The following is a 14,609-nucleotide window of genomic DNA, read 5'->3' as shown; positions in this document are numbered from 1 at the left end:
CCAAGAGCTCTCGCTAGAGGACCCTACTGAACAGGGTAGCATAAGTGACAATAAGCATTGAACCCTTTAAGATTTTCTTGAAAGTTATATCGGCAATTACCTACTTAGCAGTAATAAAATATTTCTATAACGTGAAGCACAGATATAAAATAGCAAGCGTTTTCTTTTCTTAGTTGCGATTTTCTTATGGTTTGAAAAGCCCACAGTGCGCACGAAGTGCGATACCTGATCGTAATACCTGATCGTAATTAACTGATGTGAGTATTTGTAACATGAAACTATAGTGCACTAATCACCTTCGATTATATTAAACAGTGACCATTATTTTCATTGCTCAGGATAGCTAACGTTACGCCTAAAAGATGGCGCCACGGGCGAACAGAAAGGAGGACAAATTCTTTTGCACTCCATCACCGCACAGTCTCCCTCTCCACAGCTGACCTCAACCTGTTGCGCGTAGCATGTGCGCTCACACATACGGGCACTCGCGCAGCCGGCTGTTCGAGCTGTCACTCCCTCTCTTTCTCTCAGCCTGTGCTGGTCGTCCTCTCTCACCAGAAAGTGAGTAGAGAGAGAGAAGAAAACGAAAGAAGCATTAAACATAACATGAGCCCCAAACTCGCGTGGAGCAAGCACTCGCGCTAAAGAAAGCCAACCGGCCTCGCGGAGTAGTGTGCCTCGGCAGTTGAGTGCGCGCTGGCGGAGGCGTGCGCGGTTGTTGTGGTGGTGAGTGCGTGCGGTGCTGCCGCCGCGCCGTTGCTTGCACGGGCAGCGATGGACGGCGGCGTGAGGCCGTCGACGTCGTCTCAGCGATGACACCGCCATGAAGTTGCTCAGCGTGCGCAAGGTGACCCAGGGCACGGCACTAGCCGTGTTCCTAGCCGCCTTCTACGGTGCCCTGCTGCTACTGGGCTGGCCCCCGCTGGGCATCGACTGGCAGCAGCAGACGACGGCGCTGGTTGCAGACGACGCCGCCGCCGCGGTCTCTCAAGATGGCGGCGCGCACAAGAAGGCAGCAATGAACGCAGGAGCAGCGGTGCCGGCGGCGGCGGCTTCGAACGTGAACAAGCTCGTGTTTCTCAGGGCACCGCCCGGGTTCCATCAGCGTGCTAGTCGCAGGGTGTTGAGGGGCAACGAAGTGGAGGATTACGCCGACCAGCCGTCGGGCGAGGACTTCGGGCCCGACAGTGTTCCGGCCGCCGAGCTCAACAGGTCGGCCGCGGCGAACGGTGGTGGGGTCCTCTTGCCCGACGACGGACAGCGGCGGACGCTCACCACGCGGCTGGAGGACGTATTTTTCAGTGTAAAGACGACGAGGACGTTTCACAGGACTAGGTTGGACGTCATACTCAAAACGTGGTTTGTCCTGGCGAGGGAACAGGTGAGCCGTGCTGTCTGCATCTTCGCAGAGAAGTTGTGTGTTCCTGTTTGGGCAGATCGCGTGTGTGATTTCCTATGCTTCGCGGCTGCAAGCGTAGTATTTTACGCCGAATGCGGGGCTGCGGGGCCGACGCTTCCTTTCGTGTAAGTTGTTATGGTTTGGTCCGCCCTTTAAATATCCTGCCGGGATGACATTCGGGACTTGCCATGTGATTTGCTGTTGTGACCATGGAATGGCTGTTGCGGTCTCTGCTTTCAAGCTCTCGGTAACATCCACATACTTTTTGATATCCCCGTGCCTAGTTTTGTTTGTTGTATCGTCGCAGTAATGCATTTTACAGAAATACGCGATTGAATCGCTTGCAACGCGTGTGTGTGGGGACATGAACGAACTAATCAGTCACGACCTCACGAAGGCTGTACAATGAGAGACATAACACGATGTATGTTTGGAAAATTTAGCGCGAAAAAAAAAAATACTGGGACGTAAAGCACGATGTCTCTCCACTAATGGCACGCCCGCGCGAAATCTGAAAAACAAGGAAAACATTTCTGAGTTGTGAATGTATGTCTGATATCAAGGTTTTAGCTTTTTGTTCTGACCAGGGAGAGGCGCTCATAGATAGCGTAGGTGTTGCAAAAACGTGATCAGTATATTTATACACTATAGAGATTTTTCATTCTGCTGTCGTTCATGGTATCCCGAACTGGCGCATGCAGATACAGAAGAGCAAATGCTCTTCGTCTGATTCACGCGTTCTCTTAGTTTAAACGCCGTAAAGAAAAAATTAACCTTCGTTAATAGCGATCCCTTGTGTGTACTTTACGCGTTGAAGTTTTTGGGAGTCATTTGGGACGATCTCATTTTGGCGACCGACACGTCTGTAATACTGTAACTATAGGCACTGGCGTCTGCATCCAAGCAAGATGTAAGTTTTCCGATGTGCTGAAGGAATACATGCCTCAGTAAAGGACCTTATCGGCTGCCGAAGACTATCTGGTAGCGTCGCAGACAGGAAACCTCTGCTAAAGCCCAAAGATGGCCGTGAGTTCGGAGGATACAGCAGAGATCATTGCTGCGAAAGCAGAGGTGGAAGCACGTAGAAGGAAGTTTTGGGATGGGAATGTATATTCACAGCCTCCCTAATCAAGACGCGTGTTTAAAATAGCATATAAGTCTCACGCAGTTTTTATGTAGTCAAAGGATTAGTTTAGGTTTGCTTTCTCCAGGCAACCTCTGCAAAAAACCGGCAAAGAACAAAATTTTACCGTTAAGGAGTAGGAGGCAATAGTCGACCAGGCTATCATTGTTCATATAGCATGTGTGTCTTTGTTTCATTGCTCAAGCGTCTAATGTTAGGACATTATAACTATTGCGATGTCGCGGCATGACAGAATCACTGCGCACACGTTCTCAGTGTAGCATCTTTCCGGACACGCTGCGGCGGCTCAGTGGTTAAGGCGCTCGTCTACTGATCCGGAGTTCCCGGGTTCGAACCCCACCGCGGCGGCCGCGTTTCGATGGAGGCGAAACTCAAAAGGCGCCCGTGTGCTGTGCGATATCAGTGCTCGTTAAAGATCCCGGGGTGGTCGAAATTATTCCGGAGACCTCCACTACGGCACCTCGTTGTTCCTTTCTTCTTTCACTCCCTCCTTTATCCCTTCCCTTACTGCGCGGTTCGGGTGTCCACCGAGATATGAGACAGTTACTGCGCCATTTCCTTTCCTCAAAACCAACGTTTAATCTTTCCGGACGGCACCTTCTAACAAGAAAACTCCGGGAATACACACACACTGTGCCGAGAGAGGCGGCATGTTCTATTGTATGTGTTGAAGTCCAGGCCTTGACCATTACCACTTGGCATTCCATGGACAGCCCTGAAACCGTTGAGCACTGTGGACATGAACGGCTGTAGGTTTGCGTGTAAACATTTTAGTGTTTTTCAGAATAAAAAAAGCGTTTTCGTTTTCCTGCTTAGATAGGCGTGTTTGGATCCGTGTGATATTTCCTCGTCAGCACCGTGGGGAACATAATAAAACGCATCGCACATTTTGTAAAATGTGTGAACTTCATTCAATGAACACCAACTTAATAAATTAGGAAAGGTTTAAAAGAGGCTACAGTCGGATACAACTGATGAACAGAGCGGCTTTTCCCCTTCAAAGGACCTCCTTCCAGCCAATGGCGTCGGCCAATTCTCATAGCGTGACTATGCAAGGATCGGCGCCACAATAGAGAGAGGAGTCTATCCCTGACCATAGATGGAAGGGATTATTCCTTGTCATCTACTACTTTCTGCTTTGTCACGCTATCAGGGTCGTGAGGATCGACCGACGCCATTGGCTGGAAGTGGTCCTTTGACGGGGAAAAGCCACTGCGTTTAATTAAATTCGTCCATCATGATCTAATCACGTGCACAACCTGGACGCATTTATTATTGTGTAAATAGTTTCTACATATTACTTCTCCCCCTGTCCTCTATTCCTGTCCCCTCACCTCTTTCATTTCATTTCTCCATTCTGCCTGCTGTCCTTTATTTCCGCTGCCCCAGCTCAGGTGCTTCAGTATCGATGGCAGATGCCGGGGCTAGCAAAAATCTTTTCCTTCCTTTTTACTATTATTTTAATAGAAACCATTACATAATTAAATTCGTCATCACCATTAGCCAGACTACGCCCACTACAGAACAAAGGCATTTCCCATATCTCTCCAAATAACCATGTCCTTTGCAAGCTGCGGTTACCGTAACCCCGCAAACTTAACCTCATCCGCCCACCTAACATTCTGCCGCCCCCTGCTACGCTTTCCTTCTCTTGGAGTCCACTATATCCGACTTTAGTTTGTGTTTATCTTATCATAGGGGTGCGCAAACAATATTGCAAAAGAGACGATACAGGACGACAAGCGCAATCTTTCAGCTAAAATTTTATTTTCAAGTGCGCGTGCTTTTATAAGTTACTTCGTTGGATACAAAATCAACGCTACCGAACGGGAGCTTGACCCTTCTGTAATACTGTTTGCGCACCCCTATGCTAAGCTGTAATAACTGCACTGAGAACCATGGCGCATTTCTGTCTGTAGGTTCTCATAAAATGTGGCACATTGGCATAGTAGTTAGTGCTTGTAGAGGCATTTACAGGCATATCGCAAACTGAACTTACATCATAACCTTGTCAGTTGAGGCTCCAACGGTCGTTCTTCTCATGATGTTTTCGGACTTAAGAACGTCTCCATCACCGCCGTCTGCTTCTCGACCTTGAAGATCGTGACGGGAAATGTTCCAGCGCGATTACCGCGACATTTTGGTTTGAATCCACTTGAGACGTTTCGCGCCGTAGCATTTCAGGAGGCAGAGAGTACATATATTTCGCGGGCTGGTTCAGAAAATGTTAAAGCGATCGTTTTTAACGAGTATGGCCAGCATTCCACACAAGTTGACATCTTTTTACTACGTGGTTGACGGTTTCGTCTTGCGCTTTTATTTGCGCGATGTATTGTACCATTGCGTCGTCAGTAGTAGTAGCGTACTGTTAAACGTGGCCTTGTTTTCTTCGTTGCTTCCTTCAACCCATAATCGTATGTTAAAGCAGGGTGCAAAATGGGTGTTACTTTATGACAACACCCTTTTCATAAAAATCGTGGGTGTTTTAAATAAGGGTGTATAGATGGCATTCTACCCTTAAAGATGCGAAATGGTATACAGCGTCAAGCCCCGATGTGAACCTTCTGGTATTTGGCGCCGTCGTCTAATTTCAAGACCATCGCAGTACAGCCGCTCATCGATCTCCAACGCCATGAAAAGTGGTCCATGTGAACGTCTTCGTTGAACTGACAACTTCCTTTGCACGCCTTTCCTTTTTTTTTTGTGTTTTATCCAAACAAAGAAAGCGTTAACAGCTTATCTTGACAAGGCCCCGGCCGGTCCCTTAGAGCATTGAGTTGGTGGTGAAAACGTCATTAGTGGACAGCACTCGTACATCGTACACAGGTGGGGCTCTGCAGTGCGTTCAGAAAGAAGTACAGAGTCCCTACAGGCTGGTAATGTGCATGGCATTGCCGTACACTGGAGAAGCTTCTGGAGAATTTCTGCATGCAGTTTCGAGAACCATCTGTATTCGTCTCCGTTCCCGCCTGTGTTGCCTGTCAGACCCTCAAGCCACGGTGTTCGCCATTTTGGCAACCATGGAGCAGGGCAAAAGGCTACGGCGCGTGTCTAATCGGCTTAACCCCCCCCCCCCCTCCCTCCTCCATCCTGCACCGCTGAAGCTGGGCGTTGGTCACCAAAAAGCGCCCGTGACGTCGCGTGATTACCTCCAGTAAAAAAAGCGCTGCACCAAAAAAGAAAAAACAAGCACGTGCTAAGAAGCACAAGACAACGCTGAGCGAACAAGGACAACGTATATATACATGTCAGGATCATTGAAATTCACGTCGTCATCGTCGTCACCGAAAGCCTCACACCGTTGCCACCGCCGTTCGGTCTGAAGGCCTCTGCCGACAGTTTCCAAGGGCTGCTGTGCCACGTCGGACTGATCCGATCTCCAATCTTTCGACCCCAAGGTTATCGATCGCGCGCGCACATGTATATGTCTCCATGGCACTCAGTTGCGTGCTCTTGGCGCGTTTCTGTTGCGCTGCCAAGTGTGCAGCTTCTTAGCTTCTTTATCACACTAAGTCGCTTCAGTGCCGCGGTAGGTCTGAAACGGATCTTTGTACTACCTTTTCTGTTTCCGCAGCTGTGAGGGCGCGTTGGAAGCCGTACAAAGTGCCTTCATAATTTCTCGCTCAGAGCTCGCTGCACGGTGCTGCAGCTTTGTTCAGAAGTATAGGCTTACTTCGACGTCCGCTCGTGGTTTGGGCGGCTGTTCTATGCGGTGACCCCACGCCACACTCTCCCATATATATCCTTTTCGGCTGCCCAGCCGCCGCGGTGGCTGAGTGGTTACGGCGCTCGGCTGCTGGCCCGAAAGACGCGGGTTCGATCCCGGCCACGGCGGTCGAATTTCGATGGTGGCGAAATTCTAGAGGCCCGTGTACTGTGCGATGTCAGTGCACGTTAAAGAACCCCAGGTGGTAGAAAATTCCGGAGCCCTTCACTACGGCGTCCCTCATAGCCTGAGTCGCTTTGGGAGGTTAAACCCCCATAAACCATAACCTTTTCGGCTGCCCTGCTGACCCTCCCCCGCGGGGACAGCACGCCATCTCGAGCTGGGAGGTCTGGGAGGTCCTGCTTATGTCTGCAGACCCGACATCGCAGCTTGCTGCGGTGACTCGGGCTGCCGAAGTCATGTCCCGGCATGACCTACTTGATGCAGTGCTGGACCGCGCAGAGGCCCAGGGACCCAGCTGGGTCTGAAACTCACTTGCTCAATAAAGTTTTTCTGTCTGTCTGTCTGCGTTACGAAAGCTATAATTTGGCGCTGTATACTCGCCTACTGATCCGGAGTTCCCGGGTTCGAACCCGACCGCGGCGGCTGCGTTTTTATGGAGGAAAAACGCTAAGGCGCCCGTATGCTGTGCGATGTCAGTGCACGTTAAAGAACCCCAGGTGGTAGAAAATTCCGGAGCCCTTCACTACGGCGTCCCTCATAGCCTGAGTCGCTTTGGGAAGTTAAACCCCAATAAACCATAACCTTTTCGGCTGCCCTGCTGACCTTCCCCCGCGGGGACAGCACGCCATCTCGAGCTGGGAGGTCTGGGAGGTCCTGCTTATGTCTGCAGACCCGACATCGCAGCTTGCTGCGGTGACTCGGGCTGCCGACGTCATGTCCCGGCATGGCCTACTTGATGCAGTGCTGGACCGCGCAGAGGCCCAGGGACCCAGCTGGGTCTAAAACTCACTTGCTCAATAAAGTTTTTCTGTCTGTCTGTCTGCGTTACGAAAGCGATAATTTGGCGCTGTATACTAATACCGTTACCGCCTTCCATCACCGCGGAGTGACTGTATTGCGATTGCACTGCCACGGGTGGGCTGTTTGGAAAGTAGAGAATTAGCCGCGGATAAGTAGGTGGCCCCATGAGATATGCAGTGGGTATATATATTCCGAGCGAAAGGAACGATGTATGGAAAGAGGCGCGTGAAAAATTCGGTACGACTAAATTCAGCGATTAGCAGACACGGAAACCCACGAAGCGTTTGAACTCGCCGCGCCGACTCCACTTTCTTTATTTTACTTATAACTCGTTTTCCCGTGCGCAGTTCCGTTCCCGCTTCGAAATACATTATGCGTTTGCTAAACGTTCCGTCCATCCGTCAAAAAGCTCAGCCGAGTGTAACCGAGATACCCGGTCAGCTAAAAACTCCTTATCAAGCGTACGTCGCTATAAGCAGGGAAGTACACCTCCCAGGAGATCGCGGAGCGTATACTGCATGAGATGAGGCAAGCGAATGAGGATATGATTATCTCGCGTGGGGTTGCACCGGCTCTTCCTTTACACATCCGGAAGTGGACGCATACTGAGTGCTGCTTCCGCCATGCACGAGAGACGGTAGCAACGGTGCCTATTAAGGCCGAAACCCGGAAACGTCCTTTTGAAAAAAAAAAAAAAACTCCGGTCGCGGCGATTTTATTCGCAGGGGGCTGAGTTCGGAGACATGTCTGGGTGTGTACGTAATCGCTAAGCCTAGTCTCGGGCACCGAGCCGGCGGATTGGACACGCGCCGACACACTCCCGCCTTGTCGCGTGCGCGGTTGACGTTACGTAACGGAATTAGGCGGCGACGCGCCGTCGTGTAGAGGATAGGCGGCATATTTTGCGAGGCTTCACGTACACAGCTGAAAACGTTGCACTTCCTTTATACACTTAATTTTCATTCGTTTTGCGTCGGTCCCCGTACATCGTGTGGGCTGGTGGGGAGCACTTGTGGCTCGGCGGACGCTGGAACAAAAAAAAAATGTTGCGTATATTTTTAGCTTCCTTGAGACGAGGGAGCGGGAGAAACGGTGACGCAACTTGTCGCGCTCGTTTAAATCGCTTAATGGAAGAAACAAAGAGTGAAAAATAGAAGGGACCAAAGAAAGAAACGTGCTCTTCCGTGTTGAAATTTCGCACCTAGAGCAGTCGTCATAACGTTTTCATAATGACCTGTAACTAACTGGCCGCCTCCCTCCCACTTTTACTCCTCCCGTCTAAAATACTCGTATATTCTCCCGCGAGTTCATGCTGATCATCCATTGTCAAGGAATGAAAGAGCCTCTCTCTCTCTGTTGTAACAAACTTTCTTTTTGGTTTTCCCCTTCCTCCTTCACGGGCCGAAAGTGCCTTTAGCCAGTCGAAGCTCCCGTTGCTGAAGACAGTCTTGACAGGGGCAGATAGAAACCATAACCACTCAACCAAACCAAGCTGTAGCCAGAGCATCGCGATGTAAGCCTATGGATTGCCGAGGGCACTGTTCTTCGCTTATGGTCTCTCTGGTCATTCGGGTAGGGGTTACCTCACGGGGAGGCCGTCCACCTTCCCTCGGGGTAAGAGAGCCAGCCGCTTCTGAGGCAAGGTGGCCGCATTGTTCCTACCCGTGCATATCCCCCATCCCCCCTCCTTGCAGCCGGCTACGGCGCACCATCTGCGCCCTGCCTAGTCCTGCCACCACCAGTGGCTCGACCTTGCTGCTTTCGCCCGGCGCTGTCGCTGGTGCGGCCGTAAAGAAAGAACCGTTCTCCTTTTCCCTCCGGGGTGGGCGGCTGGACAATAAGAATCCTGCGCGCGCATGGTGGAGGGCGTCCTTTGTTGAACGCGGGCATCTGGGGGCAGCAGCACACGCATAGTGCAGCACGTGCGTCGGCATTGTGACGCACGTGCTGCTGCTGTGTCTGCCCGGCGGAGTTCCGTGTCGGGCCGACGACCGACGGGTGAAAAGATGGTTACCTTTTATGCGAGTTTTCGTCTTTTTTTTTTCTTGTGCGGGTGGGGAGGGAGGTATGTACCGGGGAAACTTCGCGGAACGGTCGGTCCCGTTCGGTTTCTTTCGAACAACACTTGTTGTTTGTCGCAAGAAGGACACCGCCTTTACTGGCTTTCAGTGTTACCAGACCATGCGGACCACTGACTTCCTGAAGTAACTGTAATCGGTGACATTAAATGTATTGAATTGACCATTTGCGAAAACCGGTAAGTCGTCTTCTCTGCAAGGCTTGTTTTCCAACCAAACGGTCTGGAACCCAGACGCCACACTCACATTCTTCGAGCGAATGAAGCTCCTGATTTTCGCAATCAGCCTGCAGCAGAGTCTAGGCAGAAAAAGGAGGGAGACCATCCTTTGTCACAGTGCTGTAGGCAGAGGGTTGTTCCTTGTTCTGGATAGAAGGGGGGGGGGGGGGGAGGAAGTTGCAGCAACGGTGCTGTTCAGCAGAAAATTTTTAGGAAGTTTAGTGTGAGGTACTCACTACTGCCGGCACCCATTTCCTTCTTTTTCCTGCCTGGCCTCTACTGCAGTGCTACAGAAGGTTGACTGTAATCCCTTTTTCTATGCTGTTCCATTGTACTCTTTCGACGGCTCTATCGGGGCCATCTTGAAGTAAACTGGCGACATTCCCGAGTCTACTCGGAAGGGGGAACTTGGCTCTTTTCGCTTCCACAAAGAATGCGAGTGTCTCGTCTGGGAACGAGACCTTTTGGTTGGAAAACAAGCCGCGCGGAGAAGCTGTGAGATTTCTGCAAATGGTTCGTTGGAAATAGGAATGTGGCAACAGTAGATTTGATTCCAGAAATAGGGTATGCGTGCTCTCTGCGCAAGCGACGAGTATGTCCCTGTCCCTGCAATCCACGCATAACAAAGACTGGCGTCTACATGTCCCGGTTCCGCAGTGCGGTGGCTCGTCTAATCTGCGTAAGATATAATGCGATTGATCTACAGCGCAAGCATAAGTCTCTGCGCCATTCTCTGCTCTCATTCTTCGAGGACTCGGCGCATTAATATTCTGCCCGTGGGCTGAGTTGCCGACAAAAGCGCAGAGGCAACTATAAAGTAGCTTTGTGGTGGTGACCTTTTGTCTACTTACCTATTCATGGCCAGTGCCGCGTTGGAAGAGCTTAGCCCCGTGATCTAAAGAGCAATATTTTTTCATTATTGTTGTGCTTGCAAGCGCTTTGTTTGCTGCGCTGTCCCATTTCCAGCGAACGCCCGATCTCGCTGCGTACAATATAATTATAATTGGTTTTTGGGGGAATAGAAATGGCGCAGTATCTGTCTCATATATCGTTGGGCACCTGAACCGCGCAGTAAGGGAAGGGATAAAGGAGGGAGTGAAAGAAGAGAGGAACAAATAGGTCCGTAGTGGAGGGCTCCGGAATAATTTCGACCACCTGGGGATCTTTAACGTGCACTGACGTCGCACAGCACACGGGCGCCTTAGCGTTCTGCCTCCATAAAAACGCAGCCGCCGCGGTCGGGTTCGAACCCGGGAACTCCGGATCAGTAGTCGAGCGCCCTAACCACTGAGCCACCGCGGCGGGTGCGTACAAAAGCGAGAAAACGCTTTTCACAGTTCGTCCGATGTGCCGAATGGTCTTAGCTCCGTTCTGAACGAACCATAATCGCCTCCCCCCCACCCCCACCCCCCGCATTTTATCATTCGGAGCGTTCCCAGAGGACATTTTAACAGCACTAATTCAAACCGGGACGCGTGAAGTATGACATTCAAGGACGCGTGCAGGCGAAACTAACGGGCGATGCGCCCTCTATCTCTCCACTCTACAACTTCATCTTTCAGTAATCCGCCACCTCTGTTCGTTGCGTTTGCTGCCTTCATAAAATCAGACGGGGAAAATGTACTCACGGTCAGCCTTATCTAAATGCTTCGGAGTTTGTTTTTCTCTCTGCTTCCATGTATCCATTGAACCTTCGTTTAAATTTGCCAGCACGTAATAGACGTGTGTGTAGACCACCCCTGTGTGGAGGGAAAAAGAGGGAGAGGGGGTCAGAGAACAGAACCTCGCTTCACGGAGGGTGGCGAAAAGGGGGTGGCACACACTCGGCCGGGGTCCGGTGTTGATGGGAAACCATTTCGCGGTGTTTTCCCTGAGCGCGCAGACACCATTGTGACACCTCTGCCCTCTGGAAGCTGTCGCTGCTTTCCGATTGAATAAAAGCGCCTGCCTTCTCGTGCGTGTCTCTGCGGGGAGAGGAGGAGGGCAGTGCCAGTGCACACTAGAGAGATGAGTGGAGGGGAAGGGAGTTGCGCGCCCTCTCCCGAGGCGGCGGGGGTGGCGGCTGTTATTCAACGCGCGTCGTGTGTCAACGCGGAGTTAATGGCGCGCAATGAACGGCGCTTTCCCCCTCTGGGGTCCAGCGTGGGAAAGTGGCCGAGCCTTGGCGTATTAGTGAGCTGGCGTAGAGTGGCGCGGCGCCAGTGTGCCTTGTACACGTAATGCGCCTGTTGGTCGAGACGGGCGGGAACGTGTGGGGTCCCGTTGTGTGTGCACTAATACGCGCTGCGGCGAGGAACCCACATACCGTATTTACTCGCGTAATGAATATGGTAGCCGCAGAATAAGCGACGCACTCCCCTGCTTTAGCCATTAAATATTTTGAGATAAAAAAATCATTTCCCCGCAGCGTAAATTTTACCCCTCGTAACAAATGCCGTCCCAAATCGACACCAGTTTGTTTGATTCTTTGTTTTTTAACAAAAAATTCGTTCACGCCGTTACGGTGTCTCAGTGGTTATGGCGCTCGGCTGCTGACCCGAAAGACGCGGGTTCGACCCCGGCCGCGGTGGTCGAATTTAGGTGGAGGCGAAATTCTAGAGGCCCGTGTATACTGTGCGATGTCAGTGCACGTGAGAGATCCCCAGGTGGTCGAAATTATTCCGGAGCCCTTCACTATACAGCGTCCCTCATAGCCTGAGTCGCTTTGGGACGTTAAACCCCCGCAAAACCATAAACCAAAAAATGCATTCATTACAGAGAGAGAAGAAATGGAGTGGAGGTTAACCAGAGGTGGACACAGTAAACACCGGTTCCGATCCTGCACTGAAGGATGTGGGATGTTCAAAGGAGAAAGAGAAAATAGAGCTAAGTTGAAAGTGAGTAAATACGGTACCATCGGCGAGACAGAAGTTAGGGCGGAGAGTAAGAGAGTGTCCGGGGGGAGGGTGACATGTAATACGGGTGGGACCAAGTCGTCGTGCACGTCAACTCGCACTCACGCGGGTGAGTGATACAGCTCGGCAAACGGTTGACAATCGAAGAGGGCACAAAAACCACACTGCGCACAAAATGGTGAGCTGAGGACCCTATTAGAAGAGCATATGGCGTGCTGCAAGTGAGACCAAAGAAGAAGCGCTTACAGGGGGGCGGCAACAATTAGGGGGAGGGGCGGGGGGTGCGTGCGTGCGTTACAAGCCGTCGGACTGTCGGAGACCCCGGTCCTGGGTTGTTTGTTTACTTGCAGCATAAGATACGTGACGCTGAGTGGGCGTATAAACAGGACCCGTGCGCCACAAGGGCCCACAACGCGTACTGCCTCTTGACATATGTCGCTACAGTGGAAGTAAGTAAGGAACCGTGCAGCAACAAACTCAAAAGAGTCCATACAGCGAAAAAGAAAGGAAACAGGAATAACAATATAAAAAAAAACGTAGAGTAGGAAGATGAGAAGCAAACTTATCCAAGCTCGGTTAGAAAGAGTGAAGTGGATAGGGTTCTGTGCTCGAAAGGTGACGCTATGCAGACGCCAGCTCGCTACCAAGATGCCTTGCGCCTTCCATGTCCCGTGTACGCTAAACTGCATAGACGCGGTTAGTCAACAAGGGATAGGAGACTTGAGGCAGAAGGGGGGCCCGCTTCTAGATAAGGGTTCTCTGGTCGGGAAAAAAATAGAAACATGAAAAAAAAACGATTATCAGCCTAGCTCGCTGACAAAAATCGCTAAATAGTCCACAAGCGAGGTTTTCCCCTGTGTTGAGCACGATAGCAGCAGCGGCGTACGGCGTTTGCGTTTCTGTATACGGCCCCTTGTCCCCGACCGTGTCTTGCGGCGGTCAGGCGGAGCTCGAGAGGACAGGCTGTCTGGCGTCCCGTATCACGACGCCGAGATAACCGGTGGACAGAGCCTTTAATCCCATGGCTACACGCCGCAGGGCACGCGTATACACTTCGGCACTCAAGAAGGGCGACAAAGCAGCAGGGCTCCATGGCTTCTTTCCACTCTGCCTGATTGACGTGGGTACTACATTCTTTTCAAGTGGCAGCAGGGTCTTGGGGGACGTGCTCCTTTCTGGGGCGCGTGCGTGCGTGCGGTTAGCACGGCCTCGCTTGGATCTTGTCGTCGGATAAGTGAACTTCGCCTGAGGTGGCGGTTGTGTTCTTCAATTGAAAAGCCACGTGTTTCTGTTCTGGTCTGAAGTTGCGCGGTTGTATGGTACGGCTACTTCTGTTTTGGTCAGTGCAACACTTCCGCTCATGCATGGTTATCTGTACCACGGCAGTTCTCCGTTGGTTCAGTGCTCGAAAAAAAAAATTTCATTAATTTTTGGGGAAAGGAAATAGCGCAGTATCTATACCTCATATGTCGTTGGACGCCTGAACCAGGCCGTAAGGGAAGGGATAAAGGAGGGAGTGAAAGAAGAAAGGAAGAAAGAGGTGCCGTAGTGGAGGGCTCCGGAATAATTTCGACCACCTGGGGTTCTTTAACGTGCACTGACATCGCACAGCACACGGGCGCCTTAGCGTTTCCTCCATAAAAGCGCGGGCCGCCGCGGTCGGGTTCGAATCAAGTAACTCCGGATCAGTAGCCGTGCGCCCTAACCACTGAGCCACCGCGGGCGGGTCTTCAGTGGTCGGTGTTGACAGATTTGGTAGTGTATGGCCTCGCTTTGTTGTTGGAATTGAATCTCGCTTTCAGCGATTTCATGAACGGGAATATGGACCCAGTGATATGCCTCGCGATGTCGTTGCCTCCGGGTTCGTTGGCTTCGTGGGTAACCCTGCTGCTTGGGCTGCCTCGTATTATCTTTGCCCATGCATACAACTCTGCGCGAAGACAAAAAAAAGAAATACTAGCTCTTGTATAGTTTCCTGAGAAACGCGACGGCGCGCCCTTTTTGGTCTTTCTCGGTGTGTTCTAGAAGCCAGGCTGTCACTTTTGCCCCCGCCCGACATATCTCTAAACGGGCACCCTAATTGTTTTGTTTTAATTATATGTCCATAACTACGTAACACCGGCAGGAATGTGGTTCGTGACTAGCTGTCAGTGTCTATAGGAACAATTTATGAACCAGCTAATAGC

At 51.3% G+C, this 14,609-nt stretch overlaps 2 protein-coding genes across 4 annotated transcripts in view; one reads left to right on the top strand and one right to left on the bottom strand.

Annotated features, from left to right (window-relative positions):
* The window catches only part of LOC144101764 (AP-4 complex accessory subunit Tepsin-like), a 349,149-nt gene that overhangs the window by 128,306 nt on the left and 206,234 nt on the right, over positions 1-14,609 (bottom strand). The window lies entirely within an intron of this gene.
* On the top strand, positions 481-1,543 carry fng (Fringe glycosyltransferase). The gene has a single exon (XM_077633345.1). The coding sequence runs from the start codon at positions 824-826 to the stop codon at positions 1,526-1,528; it is 705 nt and encodes a 234-aa protein (XP_077489471.1). The 5' UTR covers positions 481-823; the 3' UTR covers positions 1,529-1,543.

Source organism: Amblyomma americanum, chromosome 8 (genome assembly GCF_052857255.1).
Source record: "Amblyomma americanum isolate KBUSLIRL-KWMA chromosome 8, ASM5285725v1, whole genome shotgun sequence".
In the NCBI taxonomy this organism is placed as follows: Eukaryota; Metazoa; Arthropoda; class Arachnida; order Ixodida; family Ixodidae; genus Amblyomma; species Amblyomma americanum.
This window is presented reverse-complemented; position numbering and strand designations above follow the sequence as displayed.